The sequence below is a fragment of the Phragmites australis genome, chromosome 9 (genome assembly GCF_958298935.1).
Source record: "Phragmites australis chromosome 9, lpPhrAust1.1, whole genome shotgun sequence".
NCBI classification, from domain to species: domain Eukaryota; kingdom Viridiplantae; phylum Streptophyta; class Magnoliopsida; order Poales; family Poaceae; genus Phragmites; species Phragmites australis.
Window position 1 is genome coordinate 35309020 of NC_084929.1, and position 17701 is coordinate 35326720.

The 17701-nt window shown below is 48.3% G+C and overlaps 1 protein-coding gene across 1 annotated transcript; it reads right to left on the reverse strand.

Annotated features, from left to right (window-relative positions):
- Nucleotides 1–16804: 16804 nt before the first annotated feature.
- LOC133929456 (protein CHLOROPLAST VESICULATION-like) lies at nucleotides 16805–17701 on the reverse strand. Its single transcript, XM_062376217.1, has 2 exons — nucleotides 17519–17701; nucleotides 16805–17420 (listed from the first exon to the last, which is right to left on the reverse strand). Exons 1-2 carry the CDS (start codon nucleotides 17620–17622, stop codon nucleotides 17066–17068), a joined length of 459 nt encoding a protein of 152 aa, XP_062232201.1. The 5' UTR covers nucleotides 17623–17701; the 3' UTR covers nucleotides 16805–17065.

The window sequence follows — 17701 nt, forward strand, 5'->3', positions numbered from 1 at the left end:
GTTCTCGCGGCGGGGGAGAGAAATATCCTGCGCGCGGTCCATGGACCATAGCATCTGGGTGCACGGCTCTTCCAAGGGAAGCAGGTGGGGCCGGGGCTGCAGTGAGTCCGGCGTTGATGGGGAGAGTTTTGGGGGGGATCTGAACGGTTGGACCAGTAGGTCACGCGTGGTGGGAGCGCTCGCGGCGAGGTGCTACGTGGAGTGCGAGGGAGGGACGAGGAAGGGCGCGCGATTTGACCGTGCCAGGGACAGCTTTTACGTGCAAGAAACCAAGATTCTACGTGCTACCCAACCCAAGCAAAAGTCCGTTCTCGGCTGAAACCTTTGAAAACCTTCGAAACGTTGCTACGTTCCAGCATTCCAGGTTCGAAAACCTTTGAAACGTCTGGTCAAATTGTAGCAACTCCTCAACATGCCGCGGAGCGGCACAAGTGTGATGGAGCGTTGCGGGGAAATGGCCTGCGCCGCGCGGTGGCTGAGCGTGCGTTTGGTAGCCTGCGTGGCGACGAGTATATTCAGCGGGAGGGAGCGGGATATTTGGAGCGTGGCGGCCGCATGCCAGGGTCCAGCAGCGGGCGCGGCACCACGCGCGCATGAGGCTGCCCGCGCCCGCGCGTCTCCGGAGCCCCGCGCGCGCGGGCGGGCGACGGTTCCAGCCGCGGCGTACGCACTGCGGCCAACGCGGCGACGGGCGACGTGGAGGAACTCTTCTTTTTCACGTAGTGGGGTGGTGAGACGGCTGGAACACCACCGGACACGGTGGCGAAGGACGGCCGGTGGATGATGTCGGTGCTTGTGAGAAGACAAGAATACGGCTAGACAGCGCAGGGTTAACACGGCGGAGGCAATGGGCGCGGATCGGACAGCCGGCACGCTGTCGGAGAAGGTCGGAGGCCGGAGGGCATCGGGGGTGGAGCGCTGCAGGAGCACAGAATCATCTGATCGTGGACTCAGCAGGAAAAAAGGTGATTAGCTTCGTGATAGCGATGATACGAACTGGCATAATAGCATTCATGCATCGTGAGCTAGCTAGCATTTCTGTATTTTTTACCCTCTGTCGCTGGTCGCCTTCATTGGAACGTGTGCCTTTAGCTCAGCTCACGAGATAGAGAGACCAGGTTCAGCGTCTGTCAGTTGTCACACAAACGTGTCCTGGCTTTCACGGCGTGCATGCATAAAAGGCAAGGGCACAAGGCATGGATCGTCGCCGCTGGTATTTGAACGCAGGTACGTGTCACCGACGGCCCACGGGTACTCGCGATACATTGCATCGTGCGTGTACATACGTGGCTCCTATAGTTAGCATCCTACACCATCCACAAGGAGCTAGGAGAGATATATATATATATATATATCCATGCATCCAGCCGGCTTGTGATACTGCACGTCCGTACATTCTCTGCTGATGCATGCATGTCGCCACAGCCGAGAACATTGATTCACCGAACCGTCGGACCATATATCAGACCGTGCACGTACCTGCTACGGAGTACAAGTAATTTCTAGAAGACCTGAGGCTACCGTCACTACACCCATATCTATAGCTATTTCCGGAAGAAACGGAAACGCAACAAAAGCACGCTAAGAAATAACATTCTCAATGTATAATGTGAGTTTGTTTTATACGAGGTAATGTATCCAGAACACTATCTTCTCCTGATTTATAAGGTCACTCCCAATATCTTATTTCTTAGTAGATGATATTTAAGAGGAGAGAATAAATAATTAATATTAAAAATAAGTTTCTAATGCATGTATATGTTCCTAGCTAAAGATAATTTATTATCTCATAGTTATCTATGATTACTCAGAGAGTTAGTTTTTTATAAGAAACAAACTTATTCTTTTTAAAAAAAATACTTGTCACATCAATTTTTTTACTTAAGTAGACATCTAATTAATATCAAGAAACCAGCATTATAAGAGGCCTAAGACACTACATTATTTTTTTTCTTATTTAATTATTTGCCACATGAGTTTTTATTCTATATGAACATCTATTTAATGTCTAAGACATAAGCTAAGAAAAAGCATCAGAACCAACCAATGATGAACGGCGGCCGAATCAGATCGACGCCCGGCCGGAGATATTTCTTACTTTGGCTTCTGAATCTCGCATGGCTTTCTTGATCTTTTCCTTCCGGACAGCGACGGCGCGAGCCAGAGCTGCATGCGATCGAGTGCGTGGGCACAGGCGCGCGGCCGGGGATAGATTGTCGGGTATGCGTCCTGGAACGTAGCGTACGTCGCGGGGGACCGTTTGCCTCGGCGTCGGCGTCGGCGGTCTCGTCGCAGGAAGGCGCCATGGAATCTACTCCTGTAGCTAGCCTAGCTTGTAGTACATACTAATCCGCTTTCTTCGCCGGAAAGTGATCATCGACAATTTGCTTCACGAGCACGGTCACTGCACCTGTGTTGGACAAAATTGTGTGCACGACAGTTCGCTCAAACGCACTGGAGTCCGGGGAAGGAGCAGCGCAGCACCGCCGTGACGCGCGCGCAGTGTTAAATATCTAACTATAGCGTATATTTGAATAAACAGTATATCATATACAGATAGGATATATGTAACACATATTAGGCAGTTTGGGATATCATAAAATCAAATCAGCGATACCTGATACACTCAGAATAAAAAAAAAGTACATATAAAGAAGGTCTAGATTGGTTATCTAACTCGAAACGATCAGTATCCAAAACAGATATATCTATTTGGACGTCTAGGAAGACAATTTCTTATCGACTACAGCTGGATATGATTCGATACCCCACCTCTATATAAGGCGAAAAGGCTGAGGGGGTAAAGGAGAAGAGAGGCAAGCATCAAGACCTTAGCAGATGAGATACTCGGTAACTTTAGCCTTAGATTAGATTAGATCCGATCTACTCTTTGTAATAGTCTTAACCACATCGCTTGTACTCGAGACTCGAGACCATCAATATACAGCAGCAATACCTCCACAGGACGTAGGGTATTACTCCAATCGGTGGCCCGAACATGTATACATCATGTGTCTCGTTTCGTGATTAATTCATACACTCAAAGGTACCCAGTCAATTTATAGACATATTATCGAGAACTATTCTTCGACACGCAACCCACAAGGTCCCAAATGCCTCCCTCCTTCTGGCGCGCCTTGCTTTCGCGTGCTGCCCCCCACCGCCTCCTTCGCGGTCGGCCCGTCACAGCGCCGCCTGGGGCTGTCGCGGTGCGTGCAAGCCATCGGCAGCTCGGCTTGCCGGTTTACCCTTGCAGTAGCGTGCCCAGCCCCCTTGTGTTGCACCCAACGGGCGTGCCTACTAACGGAACCCCATCGGCCAGGCACACGTACCCTCCTCCAGTCAGTCAGGTGGTAAGCATCCTTGATTGTGCGTTGTGCCGAACGCAACAAGGATCCGCCTGCCCGCTGATGATATTTTTACATGCAGCACATTACATGGCAGAATCGTCAGCTACAAATGTACAACTAGCGTCTCCCTATGGATTAGATTGCAGTCTATCCACCTTCACCTAATACTGTTGACACCATCCATTGGCGTTGGACCCAGATAGGCAATTCAACGATAGCTCTGACGGAAGGAAATTTTATAAGATTTGACTTTTTGAAAGACCCATTCTCCTCATGCGACACATGTCCTCTGTTTTCTTTCATGCACACGTGTCAACCGTCGAATCAAAGAAGAGACAAGTCTCGAAGTCTTTCACACCAGAATCTTATAAAATTTCTTTCCCGCTCTGACCAATACCAGAACAGCCTAACGTGTGTAAGGCACAGACGCGGAGAACAAGTGCAACTTCTTGAACTTTCGTTGATTCCTCTTCTACACTCACGATCCATAGCCCAATAAACCTAATAAACGGAAATGAACGGCAGAGCTCCTGCCTTTACGTTAAAAAAAATGCACAAGTAACTTCACCATAGAAGGCTTTTACCCACGTCTAACAGCACCTAACACTCAGACACGGAGACCAAGTACGATCTTGAGCACTGAAAACATGCTACAAAATCAGATGTACGCGCAATCGATGATGCGTCAACTGCAAACGCTCCATATGCGCACGGCGCACCGCACCATATGCTATTGCTAACAGGTTCCCCGCCGGCTCGGTCTGACGCATAGCAATGTGTGCTACGGCACAGATCGCCGAAGCCACGAGCAGAGGCCTGCTCTGGAGTCTGATCATCCGCCACCTCTTCCAAAGTTCCCTTCATGCATAGGTATTAGGGTGTTATGGTCGCCAATTTAGTTTCCTCCTGATAACAAAAACAGGGAATTCAAAAAAAAGATCCTTTTAGAGGAGACCAAGTTTTACGGAATTCAATAATTAGATTAATTTGCATCTGATTACAATTTGACTTCTGAATTAGGATAGAAGCAGACTTTATGTGTCATGCACACCACTCATCCTTTAAAGCATCATGAAATGTCTAGGAGGCCAGGAAGGAACTGAATTGCTACCCCTAACTGTTACTTACGTACTAATCCAGATGCTGAAAATATAAATTCCATGCCCACTAATTCAAGGAAACGATTATAGTCAAACAAATTTACCTTTTCGGACTGAAAATGACCACTTGTACAAATTACTTGGAAATGGACATCGTAGGCAGATACATTTCTAGTAGTAACATACAAAAGTTGATGCCTCAGATTCTTTTCTCAAACTTCACGATCAAGGTCTCCACTGAGGCGAAAAAGACATTGTAGTTGTAAAAATATCACGATGCATGTCAAGCAGATGTGAATCCAGTACCTGTGTTGCACCCCTTGATCAAAATATTGAACAAGAACGATAGCCGCTGCAGTAATCTTCGTATATTTACAAATAAATTCCTGCTCTTTCGGTTTTTACCTCTCTATTCTGATAAGAAATTCATGAATTGCTGAGCAAGAGAATCCTTTCTTTTTCAATTACACAAATGAATAATTGTTCTCGCGGACTTGATAATTGTTCCATGTGAATTTGTCCAAAACTTGTTGTCTGGAGCTGATACTTTTGCAGCTCCATCTGAGCACTTAGTGAATGTACTAAGTGACAATGCTCCTGAATTTGAGCACAAATGTGACTCCTATTTTTCTTCATTAAATAGATTAAACCGGCAGTGAAACTATTTTTCAACCGGCACTCTTTACTCAGCACTGATAATAAGTGACTATCAGCATTGAGTCTGAAACCGGCACTGAAAGTTCTTTTTAGTACCAGTTCATACCTCTTGTTGTATAATATGCGATAAATAGAGCATGAATATTATTCCATAGAAACAATTACAATAACAGAAATTCGAGCTATCTATACACATAATAAAGCAACTGCACAACTGAAAAAGGACAGTAGCAACATTATCCAACATGTGTACCTTAAATAGCCGTAAGCTGAACAAAGCATATGAGCAATTATTCCAAAAGACTGACAACAGAATGATAAAAGGAAATACATTGCTCTCAGATTTTTGCATAATAATTGGCCTCAAGACTCAAATGTCTTGCTCCCAAATTATTCTATTAATTTCATCATTGATTGGGCTATTACTAAGATCTCAAATAGCAAATAGAGTTTGGACACTATATCAAAATAAAGCACTGGACAGTGAGCTGCAAAGTAACAGAGGGCCTCTAACCGAATGAATTTTACTATGACAGAACTAATAAAAGCATACAGGTAATGAAACCTACAGAGGCTTGCCATCACCATATTCATCCAGTAAAGACAAGAACTTGCCATCTCTGTGTAGCTACAGCCAACGATCAGAACACCATCAGCAGCTCACAAATCCAGAGCACCATCAGCAGCTCACAAATCCAGAGCACCACAACCCTATTGCTATTGTTCTTAACTAATAGCCCAACCTCAGATCACAATAATCATCACAGAGCAGAATGTTATCCAGAGGGATAAGAGAGGAGAATACTCACAGCGAAATTCGACCAAAATCGAAAAGAAGTGAGGCTAGGCACGGCTCGTAAGCTGCTGTCCTAGAAAACCTAGCACCCGCCGTTGCCGACGGCGTGAAGGAGATCGGAGATACAAAGCCTCTCCACACTGCCACTGCACGTGTGGTCGAGCTTCAGCTGTGCAGCTCGGGTCACCAACGAGTTCCTCTTCCCGGCCCCAAGAAATCAGATCGAGCACCCAAGATACAGGGCTCAATCTCCCCAGAGCAAGCCGGAAAGGAACCAGGAAAAGGGTGAGAAAAATCCACTCAAAAACCGTGTACACCAGAGGAGAGGAGGAATCCCATAAAAAGGGAGGCTCACGCCGCATGTCGAGGCCGACGAATCTGCCTCCGAACCGCATACGCGAGGGATCCGGACTTGGTCGTTTCGTCGCTGCCGCCGCTGAGTTTTCCCCCAGGCAACCTCATCCTTATCCACTCGTGGACACCAGCTGCTCCACCCTAGAGCTAGCTGCTATTTTTGCAGCACGACGAAAGGCCAGGGCCAAAACAAACGCGTCAAGGCCGGCCCAACCAGCTATCTGGGAGACAGCCCAATGTTAAAATTTCTGAAATTTACAACACCTCCAACCAGCATTGATATGTGTTCCCGAGCCAAAAAAAAAATAAACGAGCTGACTCAAGAGAGCCGGCTTGACTGCCGCTCCTACCGCAGCCGTCGTCATCCTCTTGCCGTTGCCACCGCCAGTCGGCCACCCATCGATGTTTTTGTAAGGCTATAAGACAAGTCTTCTTGTGGATCATGGCATCCTCCTCCCATTCCTCATCGGGAAGGTCGATAATCTTGGAGGATTTATCAAGGGCTGAGTTGCCTCTGACACTGACTCCGCTCGTTGTGGTGCCCACAGAGGCAGACAATCTCAAAGTCCTTCTTGCGGGGTTGGAGCCGGTTGCTGTCGAAACTACATTGATCAAACCACGTGCAAAAGAGCTTTGGAATCCACCACGCGCGCATCCCAATCCAAATGGATGATCTAAGCATAGAGTAACAAAAACAAGAGCAACGAAAACCCGATCCCAATCATGGCGAAGCTAAGACCAAATGTACCACTCACCTCTGAATTGGCCTCCACTATCGGACAACATTAATCTTGCATAAATTTCAAAATGGAATTCAACTTGTAGTACAGTAGTACGGAATTCAAGGTGCAGCACTGTTACCATATCAGTAAGACTAAGAGACAGTAAGGCCTATGCTTAACGGAACAGAGCGGAACGGAACGTGTGGCCTCCAAACCCAAACTTTGGTTTACTTCGTGTTTAATTAATCATGCTTCCTAGAGTTCACGCGCTCGTTGATTGTGTGAACATGTCTGAACGAAGGTGTTTAGGAGAGGGGGTTGCCACTGGCGAGGCATAGGTGGGCTTTCTTCATCACCAGGCTTAGAAGATCTCCCGGGGGATTAAGGCTAGCCTGACGGAGGAGGCGAGCACGGGGCGACGGCCGCAGGAGGCAAGGGAGGAAGCCGGCATCAATTGAAGAAAGGTTGAGGATAGGGCAGGAATCAACGGAGGTTTTTAGCGTGAGGTTGATAAAAGGTTATCAATCGATACAGGTCGGCTAAAAATCCCTAATGTCGTCGCCCAAACGAATCCGCAAGACTCTTTAGGTGTGTGTGTTTTGCTTCGGCTTGGTGGCCAATCAATTAGTTAGATGGATCCCAGCGTATTAGTTATGGACAAGCACATCACTTGCTTATGTTTGGTGGATGAAGATATTAGTTCTAAATTTCAACCTAATTATCAAGATCACTAGCTCTAGTAATTGAACACCCATAAACATACGGATGCGTGAACATAGGCGATGCCATTAGGTTTGACGATGAGGTGATGCAGTGCACGCCGGCACGAAGGAGAAGCCGCCGATGTGAAGCTCGACGTGAGGTAGTTGATCACCGACACACAGTTGTGGATGAAGTGGCGGCGGTCTTCACCTCATTGGCAACGCTCTTAAGGATCAATTAGGGTTTTTAGAGGGAAGGTCATGAAGGCATGTCTTGCCAGCTTTGGGCGGGACGACGAGGCAGTAGAGCGCCACTGACTATAGTGGCGGAGGATTGCTAGTAGGCGGGGTCGAAGCTGCATAGTGAATTCGATGGGAGGTGACCACCGACGATGGGAGCTGCTGAAGAAGAGGGAGGCAGGACCTTGCAGGGAAGAGAGGAACAATGATGGAGAGAGAGCGCTTATGAGTGATGCTTAAAAAAAGCTATGATATCCAACAGCTCATAATAGTCGATTGAAAAGGTCCAGAATATCAAGCTGACTGGCCATGAGTGGCTCCCTATAGATCGTACGCATAGGAACATAGGGTAGTACGTGATGTATTTCCGCTTGTAGAAACTGCAAACAACATATCGGAAACAGTTCGATGCCTTCAGAAATTCAGTTCTGGCATCGCGTCCAGAATTTCAGATGATTAAAACATCACCGTAGATGGCATTTCTTATTTCATAAACGATGCTAATATACACTTGAAGCCTTGCACCGCTGCTAGATAACATGAGCACAAGAAATTAACGTACAAACCCAGGCTACATCCCACGTACATATCCAGTGCACCAGTTCGCTTAGTCTTTCACACCGGGATTGGAGCGGAGCAACCAAGCTGATGATTCAGGCCTTAGCAGCGCAGGGCAGCTCCGGCGTGACAACCATACTGTATATGTGCGCCATCATCCGCCGCTCGAAGTCGCCGCCCCGCGCACTCCCCTTCCCCTGGCGCGCCCGCGGCACCCGCTTCGCCCACAGCCCGGCCTCTGCGCCGCTCCGGGACCTTGCCAGCGCCGCGCACGGGCGCACGGCCCCTCCGCCCAGCGCCAGCATCGCGTCGACGTACGCGTCCCGGAGCCTCGCGAGCAGGAGGGCCGGCGCCGCCAGCACGACCGCCACCCGGGCCTTCCACGACGAACGGACGACGGAGCCCGGCGCCGACTGCATCGTCCTGCTCCCACCGCCCAGGCGGGCCACCCTCAGGCGCCGCGACGGCGAGCCGAGGCGCTGGTAGCTCCTCCGCGCCCAGTACATCTGGATGCTGTGTCGAGGCTGGGACACGAGGCCGGCCATGATCGACGACTTTGGAGACCGTTCGTGCGCTGTGACGACGAACTGACGATCGATGGGAGCAGATGTCACGGCGAGGTGTGTACTGCCGGTGGATGGGTGTTTTATATAGTACTGTGCCAGTGAGAACCAAACAGCTTAGCTGATCAGTGGCTGGAAATGGAAGTGCCAGGTCAATATGAGACCGTGAATTCTTTCTTGCCGGCGCACTGATGGGTAGCGCTGGCTGGATGTTCAAGTCGTCAGCTTTGAACCGGTCCAGCTCGGCGACCCTGTAGAGTGAAGTTAACCTGCAGCCGCCAGAACTGCACCACTTCAGGAGTCAAAAGCTTGTATGGTCCGTATCGGCAGACTACGGCCAATATGCTGCCGGCCTTGGCAAAAGCAACGCCCGTGCCGTGATCAGCCCCAGCGATTCCAAAAATCGGCAGATTAGAGTTTGTTTGGTTACCTGTATATCCTCAGTCTGACTGTATGAGTCATACAGGCTGAGTTGAGACAGGCTCGGAAGATGCAGTAGGGTCTGTTTGGTTGGCTGCATGTGTTCAGTCTGGTTGAGAAGAGATTGTGTTTGGTTATCTGCATGAGTATATATTGTATTAAAAAAAACTCACTTTTTTACCAAATAACCTATGTTAAAAATATTTTTATAAATTAGTACATCACCGGATAAGAATATTAGAGAATTTTAATTAAATATTGACTTAGGCTTTTTAGATCAAACTAATTAAAAGGGGTTGTTAGTGACCTCTAATTTACTCAAAAAAATATTTAGAATTTTTGGACCTCTAAATAAAATTAAAATTTAAATAAAAAAACATACGCACAGTGTTCCCAGCCAGGCCCTCCGGAAACGACCGATTCCGGCGTTTCCCCGAGCCTAGCTGGGCGAATGCAGCTGCATGAGCGGGTGCATGCACAAGTCGAGCCACCCATCCAAACACGTCCTTAACAAGCCTGGCATCGATGAGATTAGGCTAGGCAGCATGGCTTGCGGCCCAACCTGAACTTCAGGCCGGCCTTCTTGCCAAGCGCCGACTGAAATTTGGGCTCAGCCTAACAAAGGGCTAGAGCAGCACGAGCCTGGTCTACTTTCGTTTTCCGAGTTTTTTTATTTTTATATTTTTTAGATTAAAAATTTAAATAAATAGATTCTCTGTGAAAAAAATTACAAAATTAGACGTCTGCAGCCCCTGAGAAGGCTGCAGTCCTCTGAGAGGGCGGTTAGGTCAGCTAACCGCCCCCTCAGACGACAGCAAGGGGGCTAACCGCCCTCTCAGGGGTGAGTAGGCACTGTGAGGGCGGTTAGCCCCATTGCCGTTATCTGAAGGGGTGGTAATGGCCTTTTTTTCTCGAAAATTACTAATTTTTTTGTATTTTATCATAAAATAAAATAGGGCTTTAAGAAAATTTGGAATTAAAATTTGGAGTAGGTTATGTGATAGTCGGAGAATAAAAAATCAGTAATTAGTACTCGCAGCATATTACATGGGTATGCGGTGCGAACGATGACAAACATAGTATTAAACATAGGTGAAAATATTACATAAGACTGCAACCACGACGACACGATGAGGAAACAAAGGTGGCATGTACAGTTCGCACTAAGACCTACTTATTAGTGCGCTGCTCCTAATTATAACATGCCTTAGGGAGTAGAAGTATGTCGGGTTATATTAGATACTCTCTACTCAGTGCATCTAGGATATTTTCCCTTTTCAAGGGCATCAGAACCTGCCACCTTAGCATGGCGGGCTCTCTCCCGCTTCCTTGCCCTCTCAGCCTCCCGAGCCTGAGCCACGGTATGGTTATACGCCGCCTTCCTTATGCGCTCTTCTTCCTCCCGCTTGAGGCGAAGTTCCTCTTGCTGTTGCTCGTACTCACGACGTGCGTACGCTTCCCTTCTCTACCTCATGTTCATGTCGACCTACTGCTTCTGTTCCTCATTTTGCTCAGTGTCGAGCCATTGAATAAAATCATAGAGCGGTGGAAGGGACTGAACAAATAGAACAAGATGAGCGGTTAGTAAAACAGGGTGCGAAATCGGCAGAGATGTGGCTGATATATGTTGTTATACCAGTGGGTACTCATATGTTCCATGTTGAGGCTTATCATATTTGTAGTTGACACACATGAAGAAGCACAGCCCATAGGTGTATGAGATGTCATGCGACTCGTGGAGCCTGCAAAGGTCACCACAGAAGCACATCGGTGGTTCGATACCTTGAGGGATGAAAATCCCCCAATGTTTCTTTGGTGGGCTTGGTGGAGCTGAGGAAGACACTGCACTTGAGAGATCTGAGAAATGAGTGGTGCATCAACGTATGGAGGTTCGGCTATTTATGGTGAGGAAAAGCAGGAGCATTGGATTCCCTTTTGAAGAAAAGAGTGAGTGGAAGGGCTCAGATGGTGGCAGGAGTATTGGATTCTATCTTGAAGACTAGGAAACTTGTGGCATTGATGATGAATAGAGATTCCATGTGTATTGGTACCTGTGTTGTTATTTATTTTATGGTAAAATCTGTCCGATGTTATCACTTCTTGTCTAAAGCCTGCGCAAGGAGGCATGTGTTGTCATGTCATGGTCAAAGTTGAGTAGTGTGGTCACTTCGTGATTAAAGTTACACTCCCGACAGAGTAAGGGAGGTGTCACTTCTTGCATAAGTAGCTTTGTAAGATATACATTGGTGACGATAATATAATGTAGCGTGTTGTTATGTTGGATTGAGAAATGCAACTAGGATGCCATCGTTTTGGAATATGAAATGCAGTTACAATATGCTAAGTGGACCATAAAGAGTAAACGTGTCTGAATACGTAGGAGTACATCACGAATCGAATATACATATGTAAGTTACAACAAATTTAAAATTCTACTACTGCCTCCCCCGTTGCCGTCGCCCGTGCCCCCCATCGTGGTCCCGATGCCGCTGGTTGACCCTCACGTGGCCCCTGGAGTAGGTGAGGGGGTTGGGTGGACCGACCTGTCTGGTAGGCCTAGTAGGGAGCATCGGTGTCGAGGCCTCATCCTGCGTGGGCTGTGTCCGAAGGGGAGCACTGGGTACTTGGGACCGCTGGAGGACGTCGTAGTCAGGTGTGCCCCCGAAGAAGTCACGAACGAGGTCGTATGCGGGGTCCGGGCCAGCCTCATCCTCCTGACTAGGGTACGAGGACTGTGAAGACTCTCCTGGCGTCCATGTGTACTGGCTGGAGGGCCTACGAACAAATAATTATGTTAGATATGAACAATGTGGAAATGAAAGTAGTAGTAAAAAATGTACAATTATACCTGCGTGGTATGCCGGTGCAGCAGAAGAAGGCCATGCGGGCGTGCCGTAGTATGGCTCGAACGTATGCTGGATGTGCTCCCCTTCATCGGCTACACCCATCGGTTGCAGCTCTGGAATATCTCCAACATCTTCCTTGGATCCGACATTAACCTGCTCCGATTCATCTTCCACTGCCTCACTTGGTCCTGCTACTGCTTCCGCAGAGTTCACCTCAGTTTGATCTTTCAGGTACGCCTCAGCTAACAAAACCAGAGGCAGGCTACGTTCACAAGATATATCTATATACTACCTCCAAGTTGATGCGGCTTTGATGGGAACAAGCTCACCAAAGTATCCATGACTAGCACGGCTGAGGACAGCTTTCAGCTTCAGCTCATGTTGCTATAGATCCAGTTGAAAAAACCGCATGAGCCATTTGCACACACCCACAATGGTCCTCTCATTAGCTTTACTAATACCCTTCATGACATGACGAAATCCAGACAGATCTACACCGTTAGGACCGTAATTCGCCCTCACCATAATATATCTGAAAAATTAATTTATCTGTCATCCCTGAAAACACCCGCAAACATAATCAATGTTAAGACCGACGAACTATATTTCTTATTATCGAAGAAAATAATTTACCGACACCGATTCATACATAACAATAGGTTTTCAATAATAATCCTACCCAAACTAACCTAGAAATATCACTCTATACAATCTATATTTACTAGCTATTCTACCATGTGCAAATTAAACGCTATCATTTTCAAAACGCTACATCCTAGGTTCGTATATTATCATATAGTTCTACCTCCTATGTCGCACAGTACAATCCTACAATTATTATTTTATAAAATCTACATTTCCAAAACTAACATAGTAAAAATAATATTCTATATTTCAGTGCTATCATACAATGTTTTAAGTAAATTTCACAATTTTCTACTAAACATAGCCTTTTCTAAACCATAGGTTATACATGTCTAAAACCTATGTCATATACTACTACTGCATTAATTAACAACAATAAAAAGAAAAAAAAGGACTTACCGGAAATTGATCTTCAAATCCGCGGATCAAATGCAGCAGAGTTTCGCTGGGCTCTCTTCCTCCCCTCTCCTCTCTTCTCCTCCCTCTTCACAATTTTTTCTTTTTTCTGAATAAAATGTGATTTTGAGCTATTTTTAGCCCCTTTTATAGAGAAGGCTGGAGGGGTGGAGGCCGGACGGCGCGGGCGTGTCGGTGACACAGGAACCAGGGGTCCCCGAGTCCCGAGGCCAGATCAGCAGTTTGCCACGTGGCGCCCTCCCGCAGGGATCATCTCCGTGAGGTACGAGAAGATTAAGTCCCGAGAGAGGGTGCTCGGGGCCATGAACAGTGATCCCCGAGTACCCGAGTTCTCTGATGACCCGAGAAGAACAAGTGCCGGGAAGAGAGTGCTCGGGACCGTGAACAGTGGCCCCCGAGCACTCAAGTCTCCCGACGACCAGAATAGCTAAGTACCAGGAAGGGTGTGCTCAGGGTTGCGAACAGTGGCCCCCGAGCACCCGAGTACCCCGAGGACCTAAGGAAGTTAGTTTCGGAAGAGAGTGCTCAGGGCCATGAACAGTGTCCCCGAGCACTCGGTTCCCCGAGGACCCGAACAGCCAATTCCGGGAGAGAGTGCTTGGGGCTGTGAACAGTGACCCCCAAGCACTCGGTTCCCCGAGGACCAAGAAAGGGCATATCTGGGAGAGAGTGCTCGAGGCTGTGAACAGTGACCCCGAGCATTCGGTTCTCCGACGGCCTAAGAAGTCCTTCGCCGGTGGCCCCCATAGAGGTCCAGCGGTGAGGTGTCACCAGTAAAGGCCTGATGCCGCATTTAAGAGGGCGCGTGACCTGTCACTTCCAACTGCTCCTGCCACGCTCGGTGTCAGTCACTGCCACGGCCTGGCAGGGAGGCGTGGGGACATTTAATGCACGGGTCCCATCGCGGGACATCCGGCGCGCCTCGGGATAACACCGCGAAGCCCAAGGCGCCCCGCCTGCCGCCCTGCTGTGTCAGGTGTACAAGACCGAGCGGGCACGCCGGGCCGTTCAGTGGCTGCCCGGTGGGCCCTCTCCGCGGCGCCCGTTGCAGAACGACATCATGACGAACAAGACCGGACGGGGGCGCGTTTTTAACTCTCCTCGTCACTTCGCGCAGCAGCCTATGATGGTTGCTTTCCATTTATGACGTCTCAGAACTCGTGCCCTCCTTTTCTGGGCACGCTATTGCCGGCGAGTATTTAAGGAGGAACCGGTGGACACGGAAGGGGGATCGAGACCTGGACAAGTTGGAGCACAGAAGCTAAGATCACCGAAGAACAAGGAGCCCGAGGCTCTAGGCTAGACAAATATTCTTGTAACCAGCAACATCACTGAGAGACATTCTCAGAACATTTATAGCATACACACAGAAATAGAGTATTACGCTCAGTGCGGTCTGAACCTGTCTAAAAATCCCTCCAGTGCATTTACTGCATTCTGCATACGATCCTTCCATTCCATCCCACCTGTCATCGCATCTACGCCCATTTATTTCACCCGCAAACAGATTCAGAATCATTCCCGGCCGAATCTCAAAGGGGGTCCCTCCGGATCCCTGCTTGAGGAGTTCATCCTCCGACAGGACGGGTAGCCCCCCTAACCGCCCCCTGAGAGAGCGGCAAGGACCCCTACCCACTACTCGCCCCCCCCCCCCCTCAGGAGGCGGTAAGGCCTGGCCACGGGCGGTTAGCCCCCTTGCCGCTCTCTGAGGGGCGGTTAGGCCTCCCGACCACTCAGAGGGCTGCAGCCCCCAGCCCACTCAGTGGGCTACAGACACCTAATTTTATAATTTTTTCACAGGAAATCTATTTATTAAAATTTTTAATCCAAAAAATATAAAATTAAAAAAAAAACTCTTCGTTTTCCTCTAGTAGGATACGAATAGGATCTAGCAAGACTCAAATTGCAGCACAAAAACTAGAGTTATTTGGTTAGCAGAATCTTAGGTAAAAGCCCCCGTCCCCGAGCTCATTTTTTTCCTTTGAATCTTAGTAGGAACTCTGAAGTCACAGATTTGAATGTTTCCAATCTTGGAAAGCCGGCTTCAGCACTGTGGTTCCAACTTCTGCCTTTCTGACTCTCTGAGTGGCTGCTTCCTTGTTTTTGGATGTTCTGCACTGCACGCAGAGCATGTACCACGAGACTTGAACGAAAGACGCTGAATAAGGTCACTTTCGTACTACAGAAACTTGGCGGACAGTTCAGTCTTCAGTGCATGTACTTCACGCGAAGCCGTAGTACACATATGCGCTCAATGAGTTGAGATTACAACACTATTGTACGTTCAATCGGAATGAATTGCACGTCTCCCGCACCATGCAAAAGGGCAAAAATACTGTGATAGACGCAGAAAATAGCTCAGTACGAGAATAATAGTTGACATTTGTTATCTAAGATCTTTTTAGAGTCTTCGGTTTTCAGACTCGGCAGGAGGCCCATCCTCAGAGGCTGCAGGTCTTTTCGAACCATCTCTCCAACTCATGCATGACCTTTTGAAGACTCAGAACTACAGTAAATACCTTCGGAGCCTTCGGTCTCCAAACTCAATAGGAGCCTTTATCCTCAGAGGCTGTGGATCCCTTCGGGCCGCCCTTCTGGTGCCCATACGACCTTTCGAAATCTAAAGGTGCGACCGGTCTCCGAAAATATCGGGGAAGAAAGGATACCCCCTCTGTCGCCGACCTAATGAAAGGTGACGGGTGATAAATGCCGGTGTAAGTGGTGGTTATCCTGATATCCTAACACGATGCAAGTCATCTTGACACCCCCGGTAGTGCGACGCTGGTCGTAATTGGCAGCTAGCTCACCCCTCAGGGGGCAAGCATCAATATAGTTATCACGGTAGATATTTATCTTCTATGTATGGTAAAAAGTAGTTATCTAGGATAAGGCTTAGTAATTTGATCAGATCCTAAATATTTGTATATCATAATAACTTGTACATTAAGCTACGTATTGTCTTATAAATAGAAGTTTGTGGTCATCTGAAAAGAGAAGAGAGAAAAAAGAGACACGCTAAACACAGCACGGAGAAGCATAATCGTAGAGTTTTTTCTGTGATACTCCCTCTTAACCTAGTCTATATTGTTACAATAAATACATTTATAATGTTTCTTCCTCTCAAACTTCATCTTCAAATTTAAGTCTCCTCCTTAGAAAAAATTCTCATCGTACTTGCTGTGTAAAACGAACTATCACTCTAACAGTAATAATATGAATATTTCCTCTCTATTTCCCCCTCTCTATTCGAAACGCGGCTGAAGTCTATTTCTTCTCTACTAGAGCAAGTATAGTTATTTTTCCGATTTCATTTTCATAGAACTCAGTCTGTCTGTCCCTTCTATCTACTTTTCAATGAAAGCAACGGGATCAAAGTAAGATATGCTTTCTCAACTAGAGAAGCTTCCAAACCTGTTGATTGAGCACACTGATCAATGGTAGAATTAGCTCATTTAAGAGCAAAAAATAAAGAAACTGTCACACAAGAATCTTGCCCGTCTGTTGTTTATTTTTTGTTCTCCCACTCTAGCGAATAAGTAATATTGACGAGTGGGGCAAATTATTTCTCTATACAAACCAGTACAATCTTCACTAATTTGGAACTGAATCCGGGTGCCCATTTTGCTACTCTAATCACCCCCCTTACAAATAAACACGAATGCAACTGCAGCAATTGCAGAGTGTCCAGCCACTTTCCTAGAGGGAGAAACAGCCCATGCCGGAGTGCAGCGCGAGGAACGGCGCCACCGCGCCGGGCGCGAGGGCCGGGGCCGTCCTCTCCTCCGCCGTGATGCTGTTGAACCTCCGGCGCGCCGACGGCCGGGGCAGGTTCTCCGGCACGATGTTCTCCAGCGAGTTGGCCCGCCACGGCGGGCACTGCCTGCGGTCACTCCACCGCGGCGGCGCCCGCGCCTGCGCCTGCGCGGCCACGACGCCGTCCGCCCTCGAGGCGACCGTGCTGTCCCGCGCAAGAACCATGTCGCCGCCGTCCGCCATCCCCATGACGGCGCACGCCGCGGCCGCCGCGCACGCCCGGCGCAGCCCGCTCGACCTGCAAGCAGTTTGCGACAGAGACCGCACGCGTCAGAGGCCAGACGGCTGTACTGTACCATTCGCGGTATGCTGCACCCGATGCAGCCAGTAACTTACCACGGCGTGAGCGTGGTTGGCGGCGTGGGTTGGAGACGACGAGTGCTAGCTTCTTTGGGCGGAGCTGGAGTCCTGAGGCAGCAGCTGATGGAGGAAATCGCCATGGTTGAGACGACGACTTGTGATCGATGGTTGGTTGGTTCGATTGGTCTGAGCTTGGAAGCAGCTCATATAGGTAGGCTT